The sequence below is a fragment of the Danio rerio genome, chromosome 4 (genome assembly GCF_049306965.1).
Source record: "Danio rerio strain Tuebingen ecotype United States chromosome 4, GRCz12tu, whole genome shotgun sequence".
Taxonomy (NCBI): Eukaryota; Metazoa; Chordata; class Actinopteri; order Cypriniformes; family Danionidae; genus Danio; species Danio rerio.
In genome coordinates this window covers 449,583-476,241 of record NC_133179.1, presented here as the reverse complement: position 1 = coordinate 476,241, position 26,659 = coordinate 449,583, and the positions used below count along the sequence as shown (strand labels likewise).

Sequence of the window (26,659 nt, the reverse complement as noted above, 5' to 3'; positions counted from 1 at the left end):
TAATTTGTTTATTTCTATTTTTCTATCTATGTATATATATAGACTGTACTTGAATTACTCTAATAAAATAATATTGAGGTTGAGCTGAACAGTTCAGCTGCATCTTCTGAATTCTGAGTGGCAGTTGAGAGAGTTGAGTTACCATGACGACTGCAGCGCATCCTCAGACAACAAAGAGGACCTTGAAGTAGCAACTAATAACTCGTCTCCCTCACTTATTACTAAGGTTAGTTAAATGAACGTAATGTCATATAAATCTAGAGTACACATGCTTTAATCTATAAATAATCAGTTTTAACTGATTATTTGATCAATACTTTTAAGATGCCTATGTCATATAGAAGTTTATTCATGTGTTCAAGTGTGATTTGATTTCATGTATTCAGAGTGTTTTGTGTATATCACTTACTGTATATCCTTAACTTGTTTTCCTGACACAGTAATATTAATTCAGCCAGTTTGTGACAAAAAATCTAGCATTTCTGTACAAATGGTTAAGGTTTTATGTTGTTATTTGTTTGTTTATTTATTTATATTTATTTATTTATTCTGATGTGAGTTGATTTAAGTATATAAAGTGTGTACTATTTTATCCAACATGTTTATGAATCATTTTGTGATTCAAAATGTCTTTACTGACTCATACAAACATACAAATGTGTATGTAAAATAAAAGACAACAAAGAGGACCTCTTGTCTCTCTCACTTATTACTAAGACTACTGCTTACAGTCTTCCTGACTGCCAGGGACCTGTAACAATATAGTAAAATATAATATAATATAATATAATATAATATAATATAATATAATATAATATAATATAATATAATATAATATAATATAATATAATATAATATAAAATATATAATAAAATATATAATAAAATATAACAATATAATATAATATAATATAATATAATATAATATAATATAATATAATATAATATAATAATATAATATAATAATAAAATATAATAATCTAATCTAATCTATAATATAATATAATATAATATATAATAAAATATATAATAAAATATAACAATATAATATAATATAATGTAATATAATATATTATAATATAAAATAATATAATAATATAATATAATATAATAATAAAATATAATATAATATAATATAATATAATGGTATAATATAATATAACACAATATATTATATATATAATTAAATATAATATAATATAACACACACAGAACAGAATCAGAAAAGCTCAATGGCGCCACCTGCAGGAACACACCACATTCACAACTTCAGCATCACAAAACATCAGAGCAGAAGAAAACAAAGAGTAATCTGTGTGTGAAGAGCATCTGCAGGCATGAAAGATACATAAACTACTGTGTAAATAAGATCATCCATTCTCTCTATAATTATTGCACTGACATTTATGAGAGCACCACTAATTTTATGTGCACCGTAACAAATAGCTGTAAAAGCTCCAGGATCATTTCACTGGAGCTGACTGTATTCCTTATAACACAACACATTGCTGTAAACCTCTTCAGCGGCCAAGAGTCAGATTTAGGAAACATTTTTCATTTTTTCCATGTTTGGAAATTTAATTTGGTTAATTTAGATTTAATTAACTTTAATTTAGTTAATCATACAGTCATCACACTAATCAAAAACTTACTAACTACTTTATTTTATTCTGTTTTCAGTTTTTGCACACTGAACAGCCTTTTACCATCAAACTAAATTGTTAACAAGCACAACATTGCTGCATTTCCTATACTAAACAAACAAAATAACAAATCTTCTGTTTGGGTGAGTGCTAATTATTCAAAAGTGGCTTTTCTCATCACTGAATGCAAAACAATATAGAAAATAGTATAGTACTGTAAAGCTCTGTAAAGTACTACAAAAACATGTACTGAAGCATTTATCAACAAGGAATTGTAAGATAATGACTATTAGTAAATCATTTTGATTACACTATAATAATAATAATAATAATAATAATAATAATAATAATAATAATAATAATAATTTGTTGATTCAAAATAGTTGGTGATTGTTATGTATTAATAACTCGATATGCATGTTTGGATGGACTGGTGTTATTCGTGTGTTTTTAATTATTGTTATTATTATTATTATTATTATTATTATTATACATTTATTATTATTATTATTATTATATTTATTATTATTATTATTTTATTCTATTAACATTGTTATTATTATTATTATATTATTTTTATTATTGTTGTTTTTTTATTTTTATTATTATTTTATTATATAATTTATTATTATTATTAATATTTATTATTATTGTTGTTTTTATTATCATTTTATTATTTTAATATTATTATTATTTCTATTATTATTTTTAACATTATTATTTTTATAATATTTTTTTTATTATCATTATTTCTATTATTATTCTTTCAACATTATTATTTTATTACAATTATATTTATTATTATTGTTATTATTATATTTTTATTTCCTTTTATTATTCTTTTTATTATTCTTTTTTTATTATTGTAACTATTTCTATTTATTTTCTTTTTTATATAATTATTAATATAATAATAATTATTATATTTTTATCATTACTATTATTTTATTATTATTATTATTATTATTATTATTATTATTATTATTATTATATTATTATGTTTTATTATTATTCATTCATATTCCTTCGGCTTTACACAATGTATGCCCTTTCAGCTGCAACCCAGTACTGGCAAAATTAAAAAGGCATTAAATTATTATTTAATGCCTTTTTAATTTACTTAATTTAAACTAAATTGTTTGTTATAATTTGTATAAAATTATTATAGATCATATAAATGTTTTTGCTGTTTTGTGCTTCTAAAAACTGTTATAAATTAAATATTTTTATACATAAAAAATTGGTGATTAGTAATTCACAGTGCACCTTTAAATGTAGTCTTATTGTCAGCCAGAATTGGCAGTAAGTTATTGTAAATTTTAGAGTATTTTTTACAGTGTGAATAATGACTTTCTGCAAAACATACAACTAAAACCAATACTTCATACATGCAGCAATTAATCAAGTCTCTAAAATGACCAACAGAAAAGCATTTACATCCCTTCCTAACCCTTCATTAAACTGTTATTAAAACATTGTAAGCATTTTTCATGTTAAAGGACCTTTAAATGTGTATCAAGTGTTTAATGATGTCCTGACAGCTTTAATTGCTCACAGATAAACATTAATATTGGAAGATTCAGCACATTATTAATAATTGTGAGCATCTGCTGTCTTCCCAGAAACTACACAGCCACTGCTTTATTAACATTCAGTGTTTTCTGACCTGTGGATTTAGATGAGCTCGTCTAGCAGCGCACACACACACACACACACACACACACACACACACACACACACACACTGATGTTTGTCTGCAATTCCTCATCAGAACATTTTTCATTCATTTTCTTTTCGCTTTAGTCCCTTTATTAATCTTGGGTCGCCACAGCGGAATGAACCGCCAACTTATTCAGCATATGTTTCACGCAGCACTGGGAAACATCCATTCACACACACACTACGAACTGAAGACTTAAGTTTAATTACATTATATTCAAATATTAGTGTTAATTTGAGCAGTTAAACTCTCCACACAAACACACAAATTAAAACAACACAACACACATAAACAATACAAGCTGACTTATTATAAAGGAAAATACAAATAATGTCATAGTCTGTTTTTTATATATATGTAAAATCTCTTTGTAAAATAAATACCGGACAAAACTAAGTGAAACCTGTGCAAAACATTCCTAGAAAATATACAATTTCCTACTTATAATAATAATAATAATAATAATAATAATAATAATGGGTGACGCAGTGGCGCAGTAGGTAGTGCTGTCGCCTCACAGCAAGTAGGTCGCTGGTTCGAGCCTAGGCTGGGTCGGTTGGTGTTTCTGTGTGGAGTTTGCATGTTCTCCCTGCATTGGCATGGGTTTCCTCCCACAGTCCAAACACATGCGCTATAGGGGAATTGGGTAGGCTAAATTGTCCATAGTGTATGGGTGTTAGTGAGTGTGTGTGGATGTTTCCCATGAGTTGCAGCTGGAAGGGCATCCGCTGCGTAAAACATATGCTGGATAAGTTGGTGGTTCATTCCGCTGTGGCGACCCCGGATTAATAAAGGGACTAAGCCAAGAAGAAAACGAATGAATGAATGAATGAATGATAATAATAATAATAGCCTAATAATAATGATGTAATAATTGTATTATCATTAACAATTTTAATAATAACAAATAATTTTATGTTGTCTATTGAATGTTAAATTGATAAAGCAAAATACTAACTAAATCATGTTTGGTTTTTTATTTAATATTATTAACAATGCTATACAAATTAATATATTATTATTATTATTGTTATTATTATTATTATTATTATTCATTTGTTCATTTTGTTGTCGGCTTAGTCCCTTTATTAATCCGGGGTTGCCACAGCGAAATGAACCGCCAACTTATCCAGCAAGTTTTTACGCAGCGGATGCCCTTCCAGCCGCAACCCATCTCTGGGAAACATCCACACACACATTCACACACACTACTGACAATTTAGCCTACCCAGTTCACCTGTACCGCATGTGTTTGGACTGTGGGGGAAACCAGAGCACCCGGAGGAAACCCACGCGAACGCAGGGAGAACATGCAAACTCCACACAGAAACACCAACTGAGTCGAGGTTCGAACCAGCGACCCAGCGACCTTCTTTCTGATTATTATTATCATTATTATAATTATAATTATTATTATTATAACCTTTATTTTAAGAGGAAACTGTTTTACTGCAGTGTCCTGGGCAAAATGAGGCAGTGTACAAGTCACATGGGTCTAACAACAAACACAAAACAACTGACAGTTAACATGAATCACACAGTGAAAAACTATTCACAACATCTACCAGCCGGTGTTTAAACTTCTAATTATTTATACTTGTTTAAAAAGCATTTAGTGAAATCATTTGTGATTCATTGTGATTTAGTTGAGAAATGTTAACAAATAATGATATCGACCAATGAATAATACGATCGGTAGCCTATTGTTATTAGCAAAAAAACTAATCGCTAACACTCAGCTGGACATTTAACCGGGTTTAAGTGGTTGTTGTGAAGTAATCAGCATTTATTAATCGCGAATGGCGTTATTTGCTCAGTGAAACTGTGGTTAATCCGGCAGCCTGTCGTCTTTGATTAATCCGCTGTTATTAGATTACAGTGTCGTGTTGTTTTGGCAGCAGCAGCAGCAGGTGTTTACGACAGAAGTGCATGTGAAAGACATTTGTTTCTCCCCTCCCGATTATTTTGGTACAATAAACCCCGCTAAGAGTTTTAGAAGAGCCGCATTCCCTGGCCAAAAATGCGTGTGTGTGTGTGTGTGTGTGTGTGTGTGTGTGCGTGTGTGTGCGCTTGGAATAATACACAATGGCGGTGCTCGTGCGCTCCTGTACGTGATAAATATTTATATTGCGCTTTCTCTCCCGGACTTGATTCAGCGCGCCCACTCGATTGTCTACCCAATCAGGTGACCGCGCGTCACTCTGCGTCATCAATATTCATGAGTCGAGCCTCCTCCATAGTAGAGTTGATAAGCGCGAGTGACGTCACGCCGCCGTCCGCAAAGCGACTGATTCAAACGCGTGCGGAGCGTCTTTCTGCAGCAAGGTCAGAGACAGACAGCGCTGATTACCGGACCTGAAGGTAAACAGGCTGCTTTCAGCATCACGGTAATTAATAATGCTGATGATCATGAGGATGGTGTTAATGATGGTGATGTAGTATGTGTGTGTGGCTACCGGACGGTCCCGTTATCAGCACAGCGATGCTGAATGGCGGAACTTCAACGGTTTCTCTCGGCAGATTGATGATGATTATTGTTATTAATATTAATGACCGCCGACTGTCCGCGATCAGCATCGTTTAGAGCCGCAGCTTCTCCCGGTGGAGGAGCAGAAGAAGAGCCGCGCTATATTTATCCGGCTTTGATGCGGTAAGCGGGTTTGGCTGATCTGGGTCACTTTGAGGCATTTGATGAGATTCGACATGACGTGTGTTTGTTTATCATGATCACAAAGAGGAAAGGTTGCAGTACATGGCATAACGGCGAGGCCACGCAGGCCCTCAGCGCTAATATCATAATGTATAGATGAGGAGGATTCAGCGTGGAGTCTGGGGGAAGTCTAGAAGAGATACAGCTGCGGGTGCGCGCATCAATATAGCATCATCAGTGTGACGCTGTACATCAATAATTCATATTTCTACATTACTGTGAGGGGAAACTTTAGGGTTGGAGTACGGGTAGATGTAAAAAACAACACAATTAATGAGTAATTTAATAGATAATATGAATAAAACTGGGTATAATTACTGTTTTGCATTACTGTGAGGGTTAGGGTAGGGGTAGACTTGGTTAAGATAAAATTTAAAGGGTAATTTAATAAATAATATGAATAAAATTCTGTGTTATTACTGCTTTTACATTACTGTGAGGGTTAGGGTAGATGTCAATACCATAATTTAATGGGTAATTTAATAAATAATATGAATAATATTCAGTGCTATTAATTTTACATTACTGTGAGGTTTAGGGTAGGGGTAGACGTTAATAACATACAATTTAATAGGTAGTTTATTTAAAAAAGTACAAATAATACTCAATATAATTACAGTTTTGCATTACTATGAGGGTTGGGTAGGGGTAAACTTTATTAAGATACAATTTAATGGGTAATTTAATAAATAAAATGAATAACATTCTGTGTTATTACTGTTTTTACATTACTGTGGGGGTTGGGGTAGATGTTAATAACATACAATTTAATTGGTAATTTTATAAATAATATAAAAAATAATCAATATAATTTCTGTTTTTGCATTAGGGGTAGATAATAAAATCAAATTTTATTGGTAACTTAATAAATAATATGAATAATATTAGGTAAATTACTGTTTTTACATGACTGTGATGATTGGGTTTATGGTTGGGGTTAATAACATACAATTTAACAGGTAGTTTAATAAATAATATAAACAGTACTCAATATAATACTGTGTTTACATTACTGTGAGGGTTAGAGTACAGATATTATATGTTAATAAAATTCAATCTAATGGGTAGTTAAATAAATAATATCAATAATATTCTGTGTTATTACTGTTTTCACATTACTGTGAGGGTTTAGGTTGGGGTAGCTGTTAATAGAACACAATTAACAGGTGATTTAGTAAATAATATGAATAATATATAATTGCTGTTTTTACATTACTGTGTTGGTTGGGTTTATAGGTAGAGGTAGACAATAATAAAATACAAATAATTTAAGAAACATAATATAAATAATTTCCATTATAATTATAGTTTTAGTAATTATAATTGGTATTAGTACAGTAGTATAATTACTAGTAATATAAATATTAGAATAATTACTGTTTGAAGTGGGGGCTGGACGATTGTGAAATACAATGTAATGGGTAATTTAACAAATAAGATGAATATTACCTTGTATAATTACTGTTTTTACATTATTCTGTTGATTGGGGTTAGGGTTGGTGTAGACATTTGAAAACTAGATAATACAAATAATTCTCATTAACCTCTGGCCCCAGCTGTATCCCTTCTAGCAGCGACCAAGTGTTTATCATCTCAGTCCTGCTAAAACTCCTGAAACAGTGTTTGAGAAGAGAATTAGACTGAAGTTCACACATCTCCCGCTGACTCCTGCCGGAGCCGCCCTGACTCTGGAGCTCGACTTGTTTTTGTATTTTTCTGCTCTGTAGTATTAGTCTCGAGTCTCATAACATTCACTCATAACCGTGTTTAGCATCCGTGTGACTTTAGCATGACCCGCATTAGCATGTTGGAAAGTTGCTCATGTGCTTCAGGAGTTTTGCCCATTATTTTTACATCAGGAAAATAACGCCAGGTGTTCTGGATCAGTGTTTCTCAACCACATTCCTGGAGAGCCACCAGCACTGCATGTTCTGTCTGTCACACCCACTACAGCACTGCTAATGAGCTGATGATCTGAATCAGGTGTGTTTAGTTAAGGAGACATGGAAATGGGCAGAGCTGGTTGAGAAACACTGTTCTGGATGACACCTGAAGCTGGCTGACGCACAGATACACACACACACACACACACACACACACACACACACACACACACACACACACACACATACAAACACACCTATAATTATATCAGTATTGCTTACTAGTTAGTTATTCTGTAATTAACTGGAATACTCTTGAACATTATAGGTGATTTATGCATATTATACATCAATATACGTTTGGGTTTAGAATTAATATTATTTTTAAGTGTACTGAAAACATCTGAATATGGCACAGTGAGAGTTAATGTGCACTAATGAAGATCATATACCAACTAAAATGTTCGATTTTCAGCTAAAGTGTGAATGAACGCACTTTTTGAAGGCAAATGTGGGTCATTTAAGGACTAGTTTGTATTTAAACCACTGCTTGTAACACATTAGTACATGTGAGGGGGCAAACTTTTCAAGATGGGTGGTGACCATGGTGGCCATTTTGAAGTCGGCCATATTGGATCCAACTCGTGTTTTTTTTCAATAGGAAGAGGGTCATGTGACACATCAAACTTATTGAGAATTTGACAAGAAAAACAATGGTGTGCTCGGTTTTAACATAACTTTTTTCTTTAATGAGTTGTTTACAAGTTTCTGAGCACTTATAAAATGTGTTGGATGTGCTGCCCATTGTGTTGAATTGTCAATGCAAGCCTCTTCTCACACTCTGCACACACTGATAGCAACACAGCAGGAGAAATGTCAGCACAGGCTTGCAGTATCTGTAGTTTCAGGTGCTGCACATCTTGTGTCTTCACACCATAGACAATTGCCTTCAGATGACCCCAAAAAAAAAGTCTAAGGGGGTCAGATCCGGAGACCTTGGGGGCCATTTAACTGGTGACCAATCCACTTTTCAGGAAACTGTTCATCTAGGAATGCTTTGACCTGACACCCATAATGTGGTGGTGGAAAACTCGGGGAATGTGCCAGCGTCAGTGCATACAGAGGGAAACACATCATCATGGAGCAATCTCAAATATCCCGTGGCCTTGAGGTTTCCATTGATGAAGGATGGCTCCACTATCTGTGTTGTCTATGGTGTGAAGACACAAGATGTGCAGCACCTGAACCTACGGATAGTGGAAGCCTGTGCTGGCATTTCTCCTGCGGTGTTGCTATCAGTGTGTGCAGAGTGGGAGAAGAGGCTTGCATTGACAATCCTACACAATGGGCAGCACATTGAACACATTTTATAAGTGCTCAGAAACTTGTACGTTAAAACCAAGCACACCACTGTTTTTCTTGTGAAATTCCCAATAAGTTTGATGTGTCACATGACCCTCTTCCTATTGAAAAAAAAACAAGAGTTGGATCCAAGATGGCCGACTTTAAAATGGCCACCAATGGAGTATTTTACTGCTCAACTTCAATTGAAGCTGGATATTTTTAAACAAAGATGGACACCTGTTACTCTGTATATGAACAGGACACAGTATTTCCAGCTCCTTTGAAATTGAAAATATTGTATGTTTTTTTTTTGTAATTTGTTTTTATTTACATCTAGGTTTACTTTTTTTTTGATTGTTTTTTTCTTTTAATAATCGCTGTTGTCACTGAATGTTCTGTCCTGTAAAATGTTTTAATGTATATAAATTAAAGTAAAAAAAGGGCTAATAATATTGTCCTTAAAATGGTTTTTAAAAAATTTACAATGGCTTTTATTTTTGCCGAAATAAAACAACTAAGACTTTCTCCAGAGGAAAAAATATTATCAGACATACAGTGAACATTTCCTTGCTGCCATCATTTGGGAAATATAAAAAAAAAAAAATTCAAAGGGGGCAGAATAATTCTGACTTTACCTGTACATGGCCCTAGATTGACTCCATATAATATGCATACTTTTATGTGGTTAAAATGACAGCAGATTCCTCTCAGACCTCCTAAAACTGGAGACTAAACGACTTTAACTTAATAAAGTGGAACCCATCAATCAGACCACACCTATTGATTGATCACGTGTCAATCAATAGAGTCCTTTTAAGGTGAAATATTGTCCTGTCAGCAGCGTCTCCTCGGCGTACGTGTGTGTATATCATGTAGGTTTATGTTATGATATCTCAGATGTTAAATATCAAACGGAGGTGGAGCCGTGACGGACGTCCGCATGATTGTAATTATTATGGATGGCGTCTATTGTCTCTGTTTCTGTGGGTGGGAAACTCCAGATCTTGTTTTTGGTCTTCAAACGCATGCGGACCTTCAAAGTGTGTTGGGGAGCAGCTCTTTCCTCCGATTCAAAGACGCTTTAAAGAGAGATGGTATGCACACCATACATCAGCACAAATATTGTTGGAGATCAGAGGCGTGAGGCTGTAATCCAGCGCGCCACTGTTTGATGTGTTTCGCTCACTGCTGGACGTCAGGGATGCTGTGTGTGTGTGTGCCTGTAACCTGCGCTGAGCTCGACCTTTTACCTACTTTGCTTTGCTGCAGGAACAGATTTCAGCCTGTAGAAAAGGATGAACGTTTGTTTTTTTAACAGTATTTTCTGTTTGAATGTAGAAATATCGAAACATTATTATTATCGAAAATATTATTGAGTAAAATGTTTATTTAAAATAATTAAATGTTTAAAATAATTATCGCTTGATTGATTAAATCGATATTAATTGATAAAAAAATGATCAAAATAATTATTTGTGAAATGGATGCATTTATGTCAGAATGAAAGAACTTAATTATTCTTATTACAACATATTAAAGAGTATATAATTACATTCTAAAGTATTATGGAGACATTTTTTTGAGTATTTAATAACTCTTCTAGAACTCTTCTAGAAATCATGGGGATTTCTTGGGGATTTTTTTGCTCAGACAGAAAAAAATATGTACAAGGAATGATAAACACCCACAGGAAGTAAGAAGTAATAAAATGCATGCCTCCAATGAAACGCAAGTCGCTTTAGATGAATGCATCTCCAAAATGCATGAATGTAAAGTAATAGTACTACTCCGTCATGATTGGCAGAATACACTGAGTTTAGTGGAGTTATTCGCACTGTTAAAGGGAAAGTTCATTCAAAGTTCTTTATACATTCTCTCATTATTTAATTCGTTTGTACTTCTGGACACAAAAGAAGATACTTGAATAAATGATAAAAACCTGTAACCATTGACTTCCATAGTATTTGTTTTTCCTCCAATGGAAGTCAATAGTTACAGGCTTTCAGCTGTCTTCAAAATATATTCATTCATATCCAACAGAAGACACATAAAGATTTGAATCCACTTGAGAGAGAGTAAATAGTGTGTATATAGTTGGTGAGCTGTCCCTTTAAGATTTGATGTCAGTGAAGTGGAGAAACTCTCTGTAGTGAGGAGACGAGATCTGCACTGACTGAAATCCAGCTCTTGGGTTTTTCTCCAGCCAACTCACGCCAATGTCACAGTCTGAGAGAGTCTGGAAACATTAAACCAGGACAGACGGAGACCTTGAGAACCGCATGACAGACTTTGACTGTTTTCTTAGTACTGATTTAAAAAATGGGTCAAAGTGTGATCATTAGCAGGACTGCACATATCGTTTGAGCACAATATATATCGCTTCAGCACGATGTATCGTTTCAGCACAAAGTATCGATTTGGTACAATATATCATTTTAGCACAATGTATCTATTCAGTACAATTCATTGACTCGGTACAATATATCGTTTCAGCACAATGTATCGTTTCTGCACAATGTATCGTTTCTGCACGATATATCATATTATCAAAAACAGTGTATCGTTTCAGCACAATGTATCGTTTCTGCACGATATATCATTTTTATCGTGATATATCGATTCAGCACAATGCATTGATTCGGTACAATATATCGTTTCAGCACAATGTATCCTTTCTGCACGATATATCATATTATCAATCACAGTGTATCCTTTCTGCACAATGTATCGTTTCTGCACGATATATCATTTTTATCGTGATGTATCGATTCAGCACAATGCATTGATTTGGTACAATATATCGTTTCAGCACAATGTATCGTTTCTGCACCATGTATCATATTATCAATCACAGTGTATCGTTTCAGCACAATGTATCATATCATTCCGATGTATCTTATTATCACAATGTATCATTTCAGCACAGTAATGGCATGGCGCATTACTCTAAAACTGGATTGTCTTGTTTGTTTTCACTTTTGACTAGATAATAATGTAAGTTTTGTTTTATTTTAGCCGTTATTCTCCTATAAATGTTGTTTTGTTGTATAATTGTTTTTTTGTTTTTTGATGTGTTGAACGTTTTATCGAATATGACAAATATAAATTTAAGAAATATTCATGAGGTTAAAAATAAAATACAAATGAATCAAATAAGATCAAGTCATTTTCTTTTAAATGTTCAAGCTTATTTGTATTATAAACCCGCTTTGTAGATTTTCTAGATTAACTAGCTTAATAAAAACTGTCTCATGTAAGATATGGTTACCATGAAATACATGTTGATGATACCGTCCAGCAGTATACAGGCCTAATCATTAGTGATGTTCAGGATCTTCAGATCCAGCTCTGTTTGATGCAGAAATAACCAACCCGCTCTCATTAAATATTCATGAGTCAGCAGCACTCGGTTTTACAGCACACTGACCTTGAAGACCAGCAGAACACAGCTCACATGATCGAGCTTGTTTTTCGACATTTCTACTATTAATGATTTATTTTATTTGCAATCATTTTACATAAACTCTGATTAATGTACTTCATTCATATAGAATTTTAGCTTTAATTAGAGTCCTCTGTGTTTTAGTTAGTGTTGCTCAGTCAGCACTGATGTGTCCAGGTGTCAGATTGCAGAGTCTCTGCTGTCAGCCAATCAGGTGGCTGCATTCACAGATCAGCTTCTGATTGGATGAGATGAATCTGAGGCTCAGTTCAAAAGAGTAATTATTGGTAAACACTGATGCGCTGTACATTATAAATCAAACGTTTACTGTTCGTGTGCCACGACGTGAACAATGTCACATAGACGCTCATTGTTTATTGCTTTAATATATGCGCATAATAACTGCAGTCAGCATGTGGTGATATCGCTTACAATAACTTTGCAGGAAGGTATTTGGATTTGAAGAGCGAAGCTGAAAACAAAAGCTTATCTTACACTTGGCTTGAGTTCACATCACATGAGCGTTCTCTCTCTCTGTGCGTGTGTGTGTGTGTGTGTGTGTGTGTGAGACGCTGTTGGCTTCAGAACTGAAAGAAATCACATGATAAGAATCTCTCTCTTTTGTTTGGTTTGTAAACAGTGGCACTTAAGATTGTGGACACGCCCACTTTTCCATGCCCTTCAGCCGTAGGAGGCGGAGCCCACATAATAAGCAGAGGCGGGGCTCTGACATTGACGGACAGTTGTAAACACTGTTGCCATAGCCATGACTCCTGTCGTCTAGGTGGCCTTTAATATCCATAAAACTCTCTCACACACACACACACACACACATTATCTGGATTGTGAACGTCTCGAACCGTCAGCTGGACGTTTAGGTGAGCAGACCAACCATTAATCAATAAGTCCTAAAGTCATAAGCCGAGACATACAAACAAACGCACACACATAAATATACCAATCAATACTAAACTAAAAACAATTGAAGTGATTAAAAATACATTATTCTTGATTATTCTGTGCATTATAAGTCATTTAAATGTATTTTTATTAGATAACAGAATTAATTGTCATACATTTTTGCTATATTACATTAGAATTAACAATATTTATATTTATCTAGCAAAAGTATGACTCAGATTAAGTATATTGCTTTATTTTTACTGATATATCTCATGCTGAATGGCTTTATACTCATATTTTGATATTTTAAATTAGCAAGAAGTGATTTAAACCATTAGAGGAGACACTTCACTTGAAATTAGAGTGATTTCACTGCACGTATAAAATATGTTTCATACATTTAATGCATTTTGAATCATGTAAAAATGTAAGAATATTGCAGTGCATCTTTAATCTACTGTAATGCATGGAGATATTAGGTTAACATTATAAACATGATGGTTTCCTGCTGTCTGAGTGTGTTTCTGATGATAGTGTTGGATTGTCTCCAGAACAAACCATTATATAATGACTTGCCTAATTACCCTAACTTTACCCTAATTACCCTAGTGAAGCCTTTACATGTCACTGTAAGCTGAACACTAGTGTCTTGAAGAATATCCAGTCTAATATTATGTGCTGTCATCATGGCATTGGCTTGTATACATTTAACTCATTACAGCTGTTTACAGACAGGTTTCCTGAACACGCCCATTCCGGATAGCCCCGCCTCTCTCTTACCTCATTGGCTGCCTGTCTTTGTCTCCCCTGCAGTGATTGGCAGAGATGCCTCCACCTGTCGGACCTCCAGCAGTCCCGCCTCCAGACGGGGGGTGGGGCTGGGCTGTAGTGGGCGGGGCCTTCATCTCCATCGGCTTCTCCTACGCCTTCCCCAAAGCCACCACTGTGTTCTTCAAGGACATCCAGAGGATCTTCAACGCCTCCTACAGTCAGGTGGCCTGGATCTCCTCCATCATGCTGGCCGTCATGTACGCCGGAGGTAAAACACCTAAAAACAACACGCAAAACATATTCATAATATTCTGTATATGACATTTCATCATTTCATAGGACATTTCATAATTTTACTTAGACTTATTTAATTAGTTAAGCCTTTTAATAAGTAAATTAATAATAATAATAATATTTCCCCCTAAATTCTATGGTTTAATGTACTTATAATGTATATATATTTACGGTGAACATCTATAAGGTACATTTCATCATTTTACTTATGCATCTGAAATAATTTAATGACAAACATGTAAAAACAACAAATAAGGGGAAACATTTAATATTTAGATTTTAGTTATTTAAATGCCTAATTAATTCAATTGTTTACGAAATATTATGAAATGTTTTTTATTTACATTTTAGTTACTAAAAGGCGTAAATAATAAAAAAATCTAAATTAAAATCATAAAATGTCATGATTTGTTGATTTTTTGCAGGACTTTTACTCAATTAAATTTGAGTAATCAATAATGTTTAATTAATTGAAATAAGGAAATATATGCATCATAACAACAATTTATTAATAGATCAAGTGTTTTGTGTTTCCCCAAATATAACATTTTCCTTTTGATTTTTAAAAATAATTAATTTAATAAACTGCAATAATAAATCTAATGAAATGAATTAATAAAGCATGTATAAAACAGTTAATTAACAGTCAAAAACCATACACTAATAAGGCACATTATGATTTTGAGTTTAATTCGATACAAATAAAATTAATTAAAACATTATTGACTGATTAAACCTTTAGAACTGTAACCAAAAGGAAATAGAACTGTTTATTTAGCGAAGATATTAATAAACTATACATTCATTCATTCATTTTCTTTTCGGCTTAGTCTCTTTAAAAATCAGGGGTCGCCACAGCGGAATGAACCAACAACCTATCCAGCATATGGTTTACGCAGTGGATGCCCTTCCAGCTGCAACTCATCACTGGGAAACACCCATACACACTCATTCATACACTCGAGCCAATTAGTAGATCAATTCCCCTATAGCGCACATGTTTGAAAACCAAAGCATAGGGAGAACATGCAAACTCCACACAGAAACACCAACTGACCCAGCCGGGACTCGAACCAGCGACCTTCTTGCTGTAATAAATTCTACAGACTTTTCAAAAACAATAAAATCCATTATATTAAATAATAAAAAACTAAATAATATAATAAAAATACTATAATCATAAATAATAATGCAAACGCTCACATTTCTTCAAAAGTAAATAGTGTAGTTTTTTGCTAATAACGCTGAAGCGCTGTATTTGATGTGAGAAAGGCAAAGCTTAATGACATTCATTAGAGGATTAATTGAACTGATCCTCCGTTAAACATGAAGCCTCACAGAATGAAGATTCAGGCGTAACACAGCTCCAGCCCTGATTACATCTGCATCTGCAATATCCACCAGCATTACTGTGCCTGACTCACTGGAGAGCACAAATCCCACAATGCATCCACATTGAAAAACTTCAAGTAAATGAGTTTTCCTGCGCGTGCGCGCGTGTGTGCGCGTGTGTGTGTGTGTGTGTGTGTGTGTGGACGGCTGGTAAACTTGAGCTGTATTATAGAGGACAGATATCAGTTCAGTCCTGTAACTCACACCAGCACACACACACACACACACACACACACACACACACACACACACACACACACACACACATGTACAAACACAGAGACACACTCACACATGCACACAAAGGGACACTCACACACAGACACACACATGCATGCATAAACACACTAACAGAGACACATCTGCACACATACACTAAGTGACATGCACACACACACACACACTCATAAAAACACAATTCCACACATTCACAGTCACACATGCACAAACATGCACATTAACATAAACACACACACACACACAAACATGCATATGCTGAGACACATATGCACAAGCACACACATAACCTCTCTCACACACACACACACACACACATGCACACACACACACACACACATGCACATAAACACACACACATGCATACACTGAGACACATATGCGCCCACACAAACACACACACACACACACACACTCTGAGATACAAACACACAAACTTTCTCTCACACACACACACACACACACACACTCATGCACATAAACACATGCACATTAACAAACATGCATACACTGAGTACACATATGCACACATACAAAGAGATACATATGCACAAACAGAGACACACACACTCACACATGCACACACACACACACATAGACAAACTCACACATGCACAGTTCTCCTGTACAGCCCGTCAGTGCTATTGTGTGTGTTTTGGAGTAGAGGATCATGGGAAGGTTCAGCACCTCCCGCTGCTCCGCATGTTAATGAGATCAAGAGTCGAGACGCTTTCAGAGCTAAAAACAGAGCAGATCTGACCTGATTTCAGCACACACACACACACACACACACACACACACACACACACACACACACACACACACACACACACACCTGATATAACACTTTTTATACACTGGATACATTCATTCATTCATTTTCAGCTTAGTCCATTATTAATCAGGGGTCCCCACAGCAGAATGAACCACCAACTATTCCAGCATATGTTTCACACAGCGCATGCCCTTCCAGCTGCAGCCCAGTACTGGGAAACACCCATACACACTCATTCACACACACACTCATACACTATGGCTAGTGTAGTTGATCAGTTCCCCTATAGCGCATGTGTTTGGACTGTGGGGGAAACCGGAGCACCAGGAGGAAACCCACACCAACACGGGGAGAACATGCAAACTCCACACAGAAACACCAACTGCATGAGGTGATCGTGCTACCCACAGTCTGTTTATTACTCATTCATTCATTTTCTTGTCGGCTTAGTCCCTTTGAACCGCCAACTTATCCAGCAAGTTTTTACGGAGCGGATGCCCTTCCAGCCGCAACCCATCTCTGGGAAACATCCACACACACACACACTCATACACTACGGACAATTAAGCCTACCCAATTCACCTGTACCGCATGTGTTTGGACTGTGGGGGAAACCGGAGCACCCGGAGTAAACCCACGCGAACGCAGGGAGAACATGCAAACTCCACACAGAAACACCAACTGAGCCGAGGCTCGAACCAGCAACCCAGTGACCTTCTTGCTGTGAGGTGACAGCACTACCTACTGCGCCACTGCTTCGCCCAGTCTGTTTATTACTCAAAATAAAATAAGCTTTTTAAGATAAATATTGAATTAAAAATATTATAGATGTATTTTACAATCATTTTACAATATATTTTTCATAATTGTGCAATATGTTTTACTTTAGTTCTTATAGAAATGATGAAATTAATTTCGTTTATTAATCAATTGATAATGAAATATTAATCACAGTTAAAGTGCAGTAAGTGTGTGCTCGTCTATATGATCAGTATTATGTGTGTGTGTTCCAGGCCCCATCAGCAGTATTCTGGTCAACACATACGGCTGTCGGCCCATCATGATCCTGGGTGGTTTCCTGTGCGCCATCGGGATGATCAGCGCCTCCTTCTGCAACAATGTGTTAGAGCTCTACATCTGCATCGGCGTCATCGGCGGTCAGGCTAACACCCTCACGCTCAATCCTTCATTCCCTTAGGGTCATGAATGTGTCCAAACACAGATGTATAGCTGTGTGTGCTGGTTGTCAGTTCTCATTCAGCATGTTGACAGTGCAGTGTGCCAAATTAGCATGCTAACCAACTGACATGCAACACTAGCTTTACAGACTATATCGTTTTTTTTACTGACAGTTCAAACGCTATATTATAAAGAACAACGGCTAATTAGCATGCTATGTTCATCTTGCTGTTATTCTGTTTACAGCTTCTGATTAGCATGCTAAGTATGATAACTGATTAGCATCCTAACCAACTTGCATGCCACACAAGGATGACCAATTACCATGCAATGCTAATTTTCATGTAACATTCATGTAGTGTTTACAAATTCTTGATTAGCGTGCTAACCAATTAGCACATTACATATATTAGCCATTTATGTACTATGTTTACAGCCTCTGATTAGCATGTTAACTAATACGACTGCAATAGTAACCAAGTAGCATGCTATGCTAACGAATTAGCATGCTATGCTAACTTATATATATCATTTCTCTAGATTGTTTACAGCCCTTCAATAGTATTGTTACCAATTAGTATGCTATGCTGCCTCCCATGTAGCATTCTGTGTACTGCCTTTGATTAGCATACTAGCCGATTAGCCTGATATTCATGTTCAGTGTTCACCCTGTGTGCACGCTCACCCTGTGTGCTCTGCTGCCTTCCTCAGGTCTCGGTTTGGCCTTTAACCTGCAGCCGGCGCTGACGATGATCGGCAGGTATTTCTACAAGAAGCGTCCGATCGCTAACGGCTTCGCCATGGCGGGCAGCCCGGTGTTCCTGAGCACGCTAGCGCCGCTAAACCAGTACCTGATCAATGAGTACGGCTGGAGGGGCAGCTTCCTGATCCTGGGCGGGCTGCTGCTGAACTGCTGCGTAGCCGGGTCCCTCATGCGCCCCCTAGTGGCTCCTGCCGGCTCCATAGCGCCTCCCCCTGTGGTGGAGGTGAAACACGCAGAGAAGGAGAAGCTCACGGCCTGGCAGACGGTCAACAAATACCTGGACCTGTCGCTGTTCAAGCACCGCGGCTTCCTCATCTACCTGTCGGGCAACGTCATCATGTTCCTGGGCTTCTTCGCGCCCATCGTCTTCCTCTCTCCGTACGCCAAAGACAACGGTGTGGATGAGTACCAGGCGGCGTTCCTGCTCTCCATCCTGGCCTTCGTGGACATGTTTGCGCGTCCCTCCATGGGCTTACTAGCGAACTCGCGCTGGGTGCGTCCGCGGATCCAGTACTTCTTTAGCTTCGCTGTGCTGTACAACGGCGTGTGCCACCTGCTGTGCCCGCTGGCTGAGAGCTACACGGGCATGGTGGTGTACGCAGTGTTCTTCGGCTTCGCCTTCGGGATGGTGAGCGCTGTTCTCTTCGAGACACTGATGGACCTGGTGGGAGCGCAGCGGTTCTCCAGTGCCGTCGGGCTCACCACCATCGTGGAGTGCTGCCCGGTGCTCATCGGCCCGCCGCTCGCAGGTCAGCACAACACAACAGCTCTTTGATTGACATTTTCCCTTTGCACGTGTCATCAGAGGGGGAAAGCCACGCCCTCTAGTCTCCCTCATTAGCATAACCAGCAGCCCTGAGTGAGAAGCAGCCGTCTGTCCATTAGCCATTAGAGTGTTTGAGCTGCTGAAGATAACGTCAGCATAGACTAAGAGGATTATAGATGTGCAGTTTTAGACAGGAGTCTCCACACACTCACACTGAAGCACACATGGGGCTGGGCGATAATCTCGGCATCGATATTTATTGACCGAACACTATTGTCAATATCAATAAAGAAGATTCAGTATGAAGCGCTATAGATTTATTAAACGTATCTGCTAAGCGAGCGCCTTGGAAGCAATGCTAGTAAGCTTAGGGTGTCAGTTCCATTTCCAATGGAGGCGCTACTCGCACAACGTGCATAAGGGAGCGCTGTGCAAGAGGCGCACATTTTCCAGTCACACCCAGTTGAAAACATCAGGGGTCTCATGTATAAAGACTGGCGTTGAATTCATACTAAATCATTGCATATGCACAAAGCTGTAAATGTGCGGAATGTGCAGAATCCCACGCATAATAGCCCCTTTTACACATACAGACCTTTCCGGAAAATTGCCGGCAATTTTCCGGAAAGGTTGTATGTGTGAACAGGTCCTTTTTGAAAATACCGGTAAATTCGTTCTGGCTATTTTCCGGAAAGAGAAGTTGTAACATTACCGGTAATTTGCCGGAATGCTGCGCTGTGTGAACGCAGAAGGAAGATTCCCGTAATAAGCGCGTCCACGTCTAGAACGTGCTGACGTGAGACGTCTGCTTTAGCCAATCACAACAGTCAGACGCATTTACGTCCGCGCGGTTTGTGAGGATAAAAGCCTTTGAATATTTTTCCAGACACATTTAGCTGCTAGAAGTTAGTCAGATCACGTTTATATGTTCTTCTTAATGCCAACTGTGTAAATAATCATCGATGACATGCTTATGATAAGCCGTTGTTTGTTTACCTTCAAGCTTTGCGTGCGCCTGTGAAACAGCCTGTGAGCGCCTGCACACGCACATATTATGAACATCTCGACATGCGAAAGTGATCCTGAGAAAGTTGTTCACAATATTGATCATCCACAGAGTTTGTAATTTAGTCAAATGTTTACAAATACAAGCGCAGCCGTTTACAGCTTATTTGTGGTGAATGATGTCAGAATTTACTGGTATTTTGGAATGGATGTGTGAATGCTCTTTTCCGGAAAATTTCCATAATGTCCTCGCCTGTGTGAACAGGGATTTTTTCAATATACCGGTAAAGTCGTTCCGGAAATTTTCCAAATATTTATCGGTATCACTGTGTGAAAGGGGCTATTGTCTTTGTACATCTGAATTAACGTGAAACTGAGCGCACGTGCACGAGCGCAAAACCCCGCCCTGCCTCCTCCCCCGTATGAATATGGTAATGACTGCGCTTTGGCAAAACCAAACGAAAAAGCAACGGCAAAAGCAAGCAAGAAAAGAAACTTCGAACTGAATGTGAACTAAACGTGCTCTAATTTGTCCTCCGGAATTAATAACAAAAGAAAAAAAATAGAGTGTGTAAGTTTAGCTGACGCTGTCAACGCAGTGGGGTCTGAACATCGCACTGTGAGTGAATTAAAAAAGAAATGATGTTTCATAAACAAATTTTACGAGGCGAGGCTAATTCATCACACACACAATCATTCTATTATCCAATCAGCTCAAGACCAAACCCCTATAAATAGTCAAACACGTCATACCTACGTTTTCTCTCGATTTCAGCGTAACTCCACACTATTAAACCAGATACTGATTTAATTCTGAGGGGGGAGCGTTCTGGAGCTGGGCTAGACCCGCTCTGACCCTATCTCTCTTTATCCTGATAAGGGGAATAACACCTCTCCCCGGACAGCACGCCAAATACGCATATTCTATTCAGTCCGATGTAAAGGTGTAAAATGTTGTTGTGTCTATTTAGGCAAAGTGCAAATAGCACACCTCGTTGGAATGAGCTAGTTGAGTGATTCCCACCATCACTGTTTGATTGACAGAGACAACATAAGTAAAGAGAGCGTCTTAAAGCAATGTGAGTGGCGTAGCTCGTAAAGCACACGGCAACATGCTTTGACACATTCGATCATGAACTCGGTTCGCCACGCTGTCTGTGCTGCGAGTTAATCGCATGTGGTCACCTGCGGCTTCAAGTTCGTTCTATGGTAGGGTTAGGCTGATAGATGATGCCATCGTCCATCGCCGATGGCCAATAGACAACACGATGCTGAGTCGGCATCGCCGATCCTCCGCCCCGCGCCCTGTCGCAAACCCGCTCGCGAAAAATACACATTCAGCCCCTGTTTACAGTAATACGTCTTAGTGTTAAAATGCCATTTCAGAAGGAAAATGATCCACATCCACACCGTGTTTTACCTAGCGTCTCTGAACAGCCACGTTCACGTCACGTGACCACACACACACACACACTGTCATGCGCTTGTCTGAGCTCCAGAGAACAGTGCACGTCGAAAAGTTTATCAAGGATGTACCACTGGACCGCGTCTCACTATAGTTGTTAAAATTGATATTCAGACATCCCAAGTCTCCCGGGAGTGTTCCGGGAGTCTCTATGCATTTGCGGGACTCATAACGCCTGCAAACGAGTGATAATCTCCCAGAAATCGTGCGTTTCCCTCCCGGTCCTCAAATAAGTCGCGCACCCTTTTCACCTCCGGATCCCTCCTCGCTCTTCAGACACATCGCGCACACTTTATCAAACTGACATCGCAACATACACATGAGTTCCAGCCCCAACATGAAAAGTTGCACCATGCAGTGGTACTGGTGTCAAAATTATCCCAATTTGAACCTTAATGGTAACTATGGGACGACTAAAGGAACTGCTGTTTAGTGGAATAACTGATTCCTGGCTGTGTTCTATTCCCAGTTATGCCCCCTATGCCCTATACATTTAGAACATTCTAGCATTTAAACTTGGAATTATCTTTTAAATAAAGCATTAGGGTCATCTCCCTGAGCTGTAATTTGCTTTCAAACTATTTTTACAGTTCAGTTTTAGCGATCGTCATGTTTACAATTGCACTTCCTTCTCAGTGCACTTTGAAAACACTGATGTTATTTTGAACTGTTATTTAAAAGCGGAGTTTATGTTTATTACTCCAAAGCTTGTGAAAGCAAAAAACAGCATACGCTAATGCTTTAATTTATAGTAGGTTATTTATTACGTGTCTGTACTGAATATGACATAGGCCTGCTGCTCAGAACATTTCTGCAGTGGTTTGCATGTGTCAAATTGTAAAATAGACTTTAAAAAAAATAAAAATAAATAAACAATATCGTACTTAATAATAATAATAAATAATCATCATTATTATTATTATTAGAGGATTTCTTCCAGATAAATAATAAATATTAATTTTAATTTCCTTATAAATCGCTTCATTATTTATTTATTTATTTGATTCATATGTGAAATTAGAATATCTGTTTGCTTTATAAGTGATGTTATGTTCATTTAGAATAGACTATAATGTTCTCTATAATATTTGTAAAGGAAACACAGCCTCTATATGTGGCGTTTACAAATATTTTAATTATTATGGAGAGCGAGTGCATGTTTTTACCAAAAATAATATTGGATGCGATGCATCATACTATGATATTTCAGCCGTGAGTTACGTCACTGTTTGGGAAACGCAACCCTGACCAGCACTGACAACACAGCTAGAGCTGTTTTACATCTGCCGCTATGGGTATACATGGCCATCTGTTGCTCCGCCCTTTTGTTAAATCTCATTTGAATTTAAAGCGACAGTCTCCAATACACTTAAATCAAAGCTTAAAAGGGTCAGCTTCAGAGAGATGGAGAACATTATCTGTGTGCTAAACACACACACACACACACTCTAGACACAGCAGAGATGCGTTTTACATCTCATATATAGGAACAGAACAGGTCCCCACACACACTCTCTCAGACTGACCTGCTGTGTTTTGCAGGTAAACTGGTGGACATCACCAAGAACTACAAGTACATGTACCTGTGCTGCGGCGCGGTGGTGGTGCTGTCCAGCATCTGGCTCTTCATCGGGAACTTCATCAACTACCGGCTGCTGGACCGCGAGCGCAAGCGGGACGAGAGTTACCGGCAGGCGGAGCGCGAGGAGCCGGAGCCCACGGAGAACACTGCAGACGCACACACACACACAGACACAGACACACAGGCCGAACAGCAGCTCTGCGACAGCACAGACGGCGTCATGCAGAGAGAAACAAACATCTGAGCATCTATGCAGAACACAGACTCAACACACTGCACTGCCAAAGCCAATGACCAGAGCAGGAGGAGCAGAACACACACACACACACACACACACACACTCCTGCTGACGGCCTGCAGAGCTGCTGGAGCTCCAGCTCAGGTCAACACGCACAAACACTACTACACGCACACTAAACACACACAAACACACACAAACACATGTGTGCACATGCAAATACACTCACAAACACACACTTAAACACATTCAAACACACACACACGCAGATGCACGGACGCAGACATGCACACGCGTGTAAACACACTTAAGCATGCACTTGCAAACACATACTCACATTATGTAACACACACACACAGAAACATGTACACACACACACACACACACACACACAATCTCAAAGTCATACACACTCATGCAAGCAAACATGAACAGAAATTCAAACACACATGCACACACACACACACACACACTCACACAGACATACAAACACACACGCAATCTCAAAAACATGCACACACATACACTCACGCAAACATACACGTAAACAAATTCAAACACACACATACACATACAAACGCACAAACAGACATACATACACACGCAAACACACACATAGACATACAAACACACACAAACACACATGCACACACAAACATAGAAACACACACACAAGCACATACAAACACACACATACACCTGCAAACACATCAACACACACACAAACACATGAACACACACACATGCACATGAAAACACATACAAACACACACACATACAAACGCGCACAAACACACACATACAAACACACTTACACATACAAACACATACAAACCACACACATACACATGCAAACACACACAAACACATAGAAACACACACAATCACACACACTAATACACACATGCACAACGCATAAAACACAAACACAAACACACATACAAATGCACACAAACACAAAATATTACACACATGCACAACGCATAAAACACAAACACAACTACAAATGCACACAAAAACACACTAATACACACATGCACAACACATAAAACACAAACACACATACAAATGCACACAAAAACACACTAATACACACATGCACAACACATAAAACACAAACACACATACAAATGCACACAAACACAAAATATTACACACATGCACAACACATAAAACACAAACACAACTACAAATGCACACAAACACACACTAATACACACATGCACAACTCATAAAATGCACACAAATGCAAACACACACTCAAACACACACACATGCAAAACATGTAAACACACACACACACACACAGATGTCTTTCTGAATGTCCAGCTGTGTGTGCTTCTGATGGTTTAGAGCCTTATCAATGCGTTCCTGACCAAACACACGTCTGCAGACCTTCATCATCATCATCATCTTCAGCAATACAATCTCCACAGTGGGCTCAGGGGAAACGCTGCTTCTGCTTCTTTTACAGGGTCTTCTGCAACACACACACACACACTACAGATTTGTATTGCCTTAAACATAAAGTAAGCGTATATTATTAATCCTCCACGATGAACTGTGTATAGTACTATTATATTTAATGTATTTGCTGATGTATATGAACTAATCAAATGTGTAGATGCTGAACTAACACATATACAATATCCAACAAGCGTCTTAGCTTTGATTTACTTTCCTCGAGAATGGACCATCTCACATCTGGTTCATTAACACACGGTTTTATTAGTTTTCCAGCAGCAGAGCTGGAGTTATGAATGATTAAATGAGTATATTTACTGTAATAAATAAGCCTAGGATGAAGCAGCATGTAAATAACTAACACTAGTCACATTTACTGCAGGTTGTGCTTGTGTGTTTTGTATCATATGTTCATGGGTTTGTATGATTTGCTGTCAGAAACACAAACAGACCAAATGTACTGAACTGCCACGCTCTTCTCGTTGTTTTTATAGCATTATAATGGACTTCACATATAGTTTTGCTGCTTTGTTTGTAGTTTTACACGTTCAGAAGTTAGCCAAACATGATTTTAACACGTCTGTATTCACTTCATTTGTTCATAAATGTACTGAAATCTGAATTAAAACCACAATTTTTAGAAAACACCTGCAGAATCCCGCTGATATCATGTGGATTTGTTTCTCCAGGTGAGTTTAGAGGACGTGACGATTCTCCGTATGAATCAAATCAACAGATATTCATAAATATTCCCTATTTATAGGGAAAATATGCAGCATTTATGCCTAATTGAAACAATTTAAATATGATAAAAAAGCCTTACCGTGTAAAACTCTTAAATAAAATGTATATATCTGTTAAGTGTGTGTTTTTGCGCCGTTATTTCGCGAACACAAACGAATCAATCTCACACGAGTGAACAAGTGAATCGGCACTGATTCAGTTTAACAGATAAACAACTCTGATATTAACAAGTTTAAAGTAAAAAAAGAAGTGAAAACTGAGTGACTTACAGTTAGTTTGTAGTATTTTACTAAGTTACCTAACAGCAAATCCACGATTGAACGCGCAAGTTTTCTCAGGG

At 37.4% G+C, this 26,659-nt stretch overlaps 1 protein-coding gene across 7 annotated transcripts; it reads left to right on the top strand.

Annotated features, from left to right (window-relative positions):
• Window positions 1-122: 122 nt before the first annotated feature.
• Window positions 123-26,436, top strand: zgc:165507. Of its 7 annotated transcripts, none has more exons than XR_012401602.1 (6): window positions 5,637-5,723; window positions 14,458-14,683; window positions 18,127-18,270; window positions 19,004-19,804; window positions 23,834-24,979; window positions 25,152-26,436. XR_012401602.1 is itself a non-coding variant. In XM_073946279.1 (5 exons), the coding sequence occupies exons 2-5, from the start codon at window positions 14,470-14,472 to the stop codon at window positions 24,115-24,117; spliced, it is 1,443 nt and encodes a 480-aa protein (XP_073802380.1). In that variant the 5' UTR covers window positions 123-226; window positions 14,458-14,469; the 3' UTR covers window positions 24,118-26,436.
• Window positions 26,437-26,659: the final 223 nt, after the last annotated feature.

Bases quoted from the DNA above. Each gene is read 5' to 3' on its own strand.
- zgc:165507 (XM_073946279.1), top strand. From the start codon at position 14,470: ATGCCTCCACCTGTCGGACCTCCAGCAGTCCCGCCTCCAGACGGGGGG. The intron at 14,684-18,126 runs GTAAAACACCTA...TGTGTGTTCCAG, and splicing joins GGCCGTCATGTACGCCGGAG to GCCCCATCAGCAGTATTCTG. The intron at 19,805-23,833 runs GTCAGCACAACA...TGTGTTTTGCAG, and splicing joins CATCGGCCCGCCGCTCGCAG to GTAAACTGGTGGACATCACC.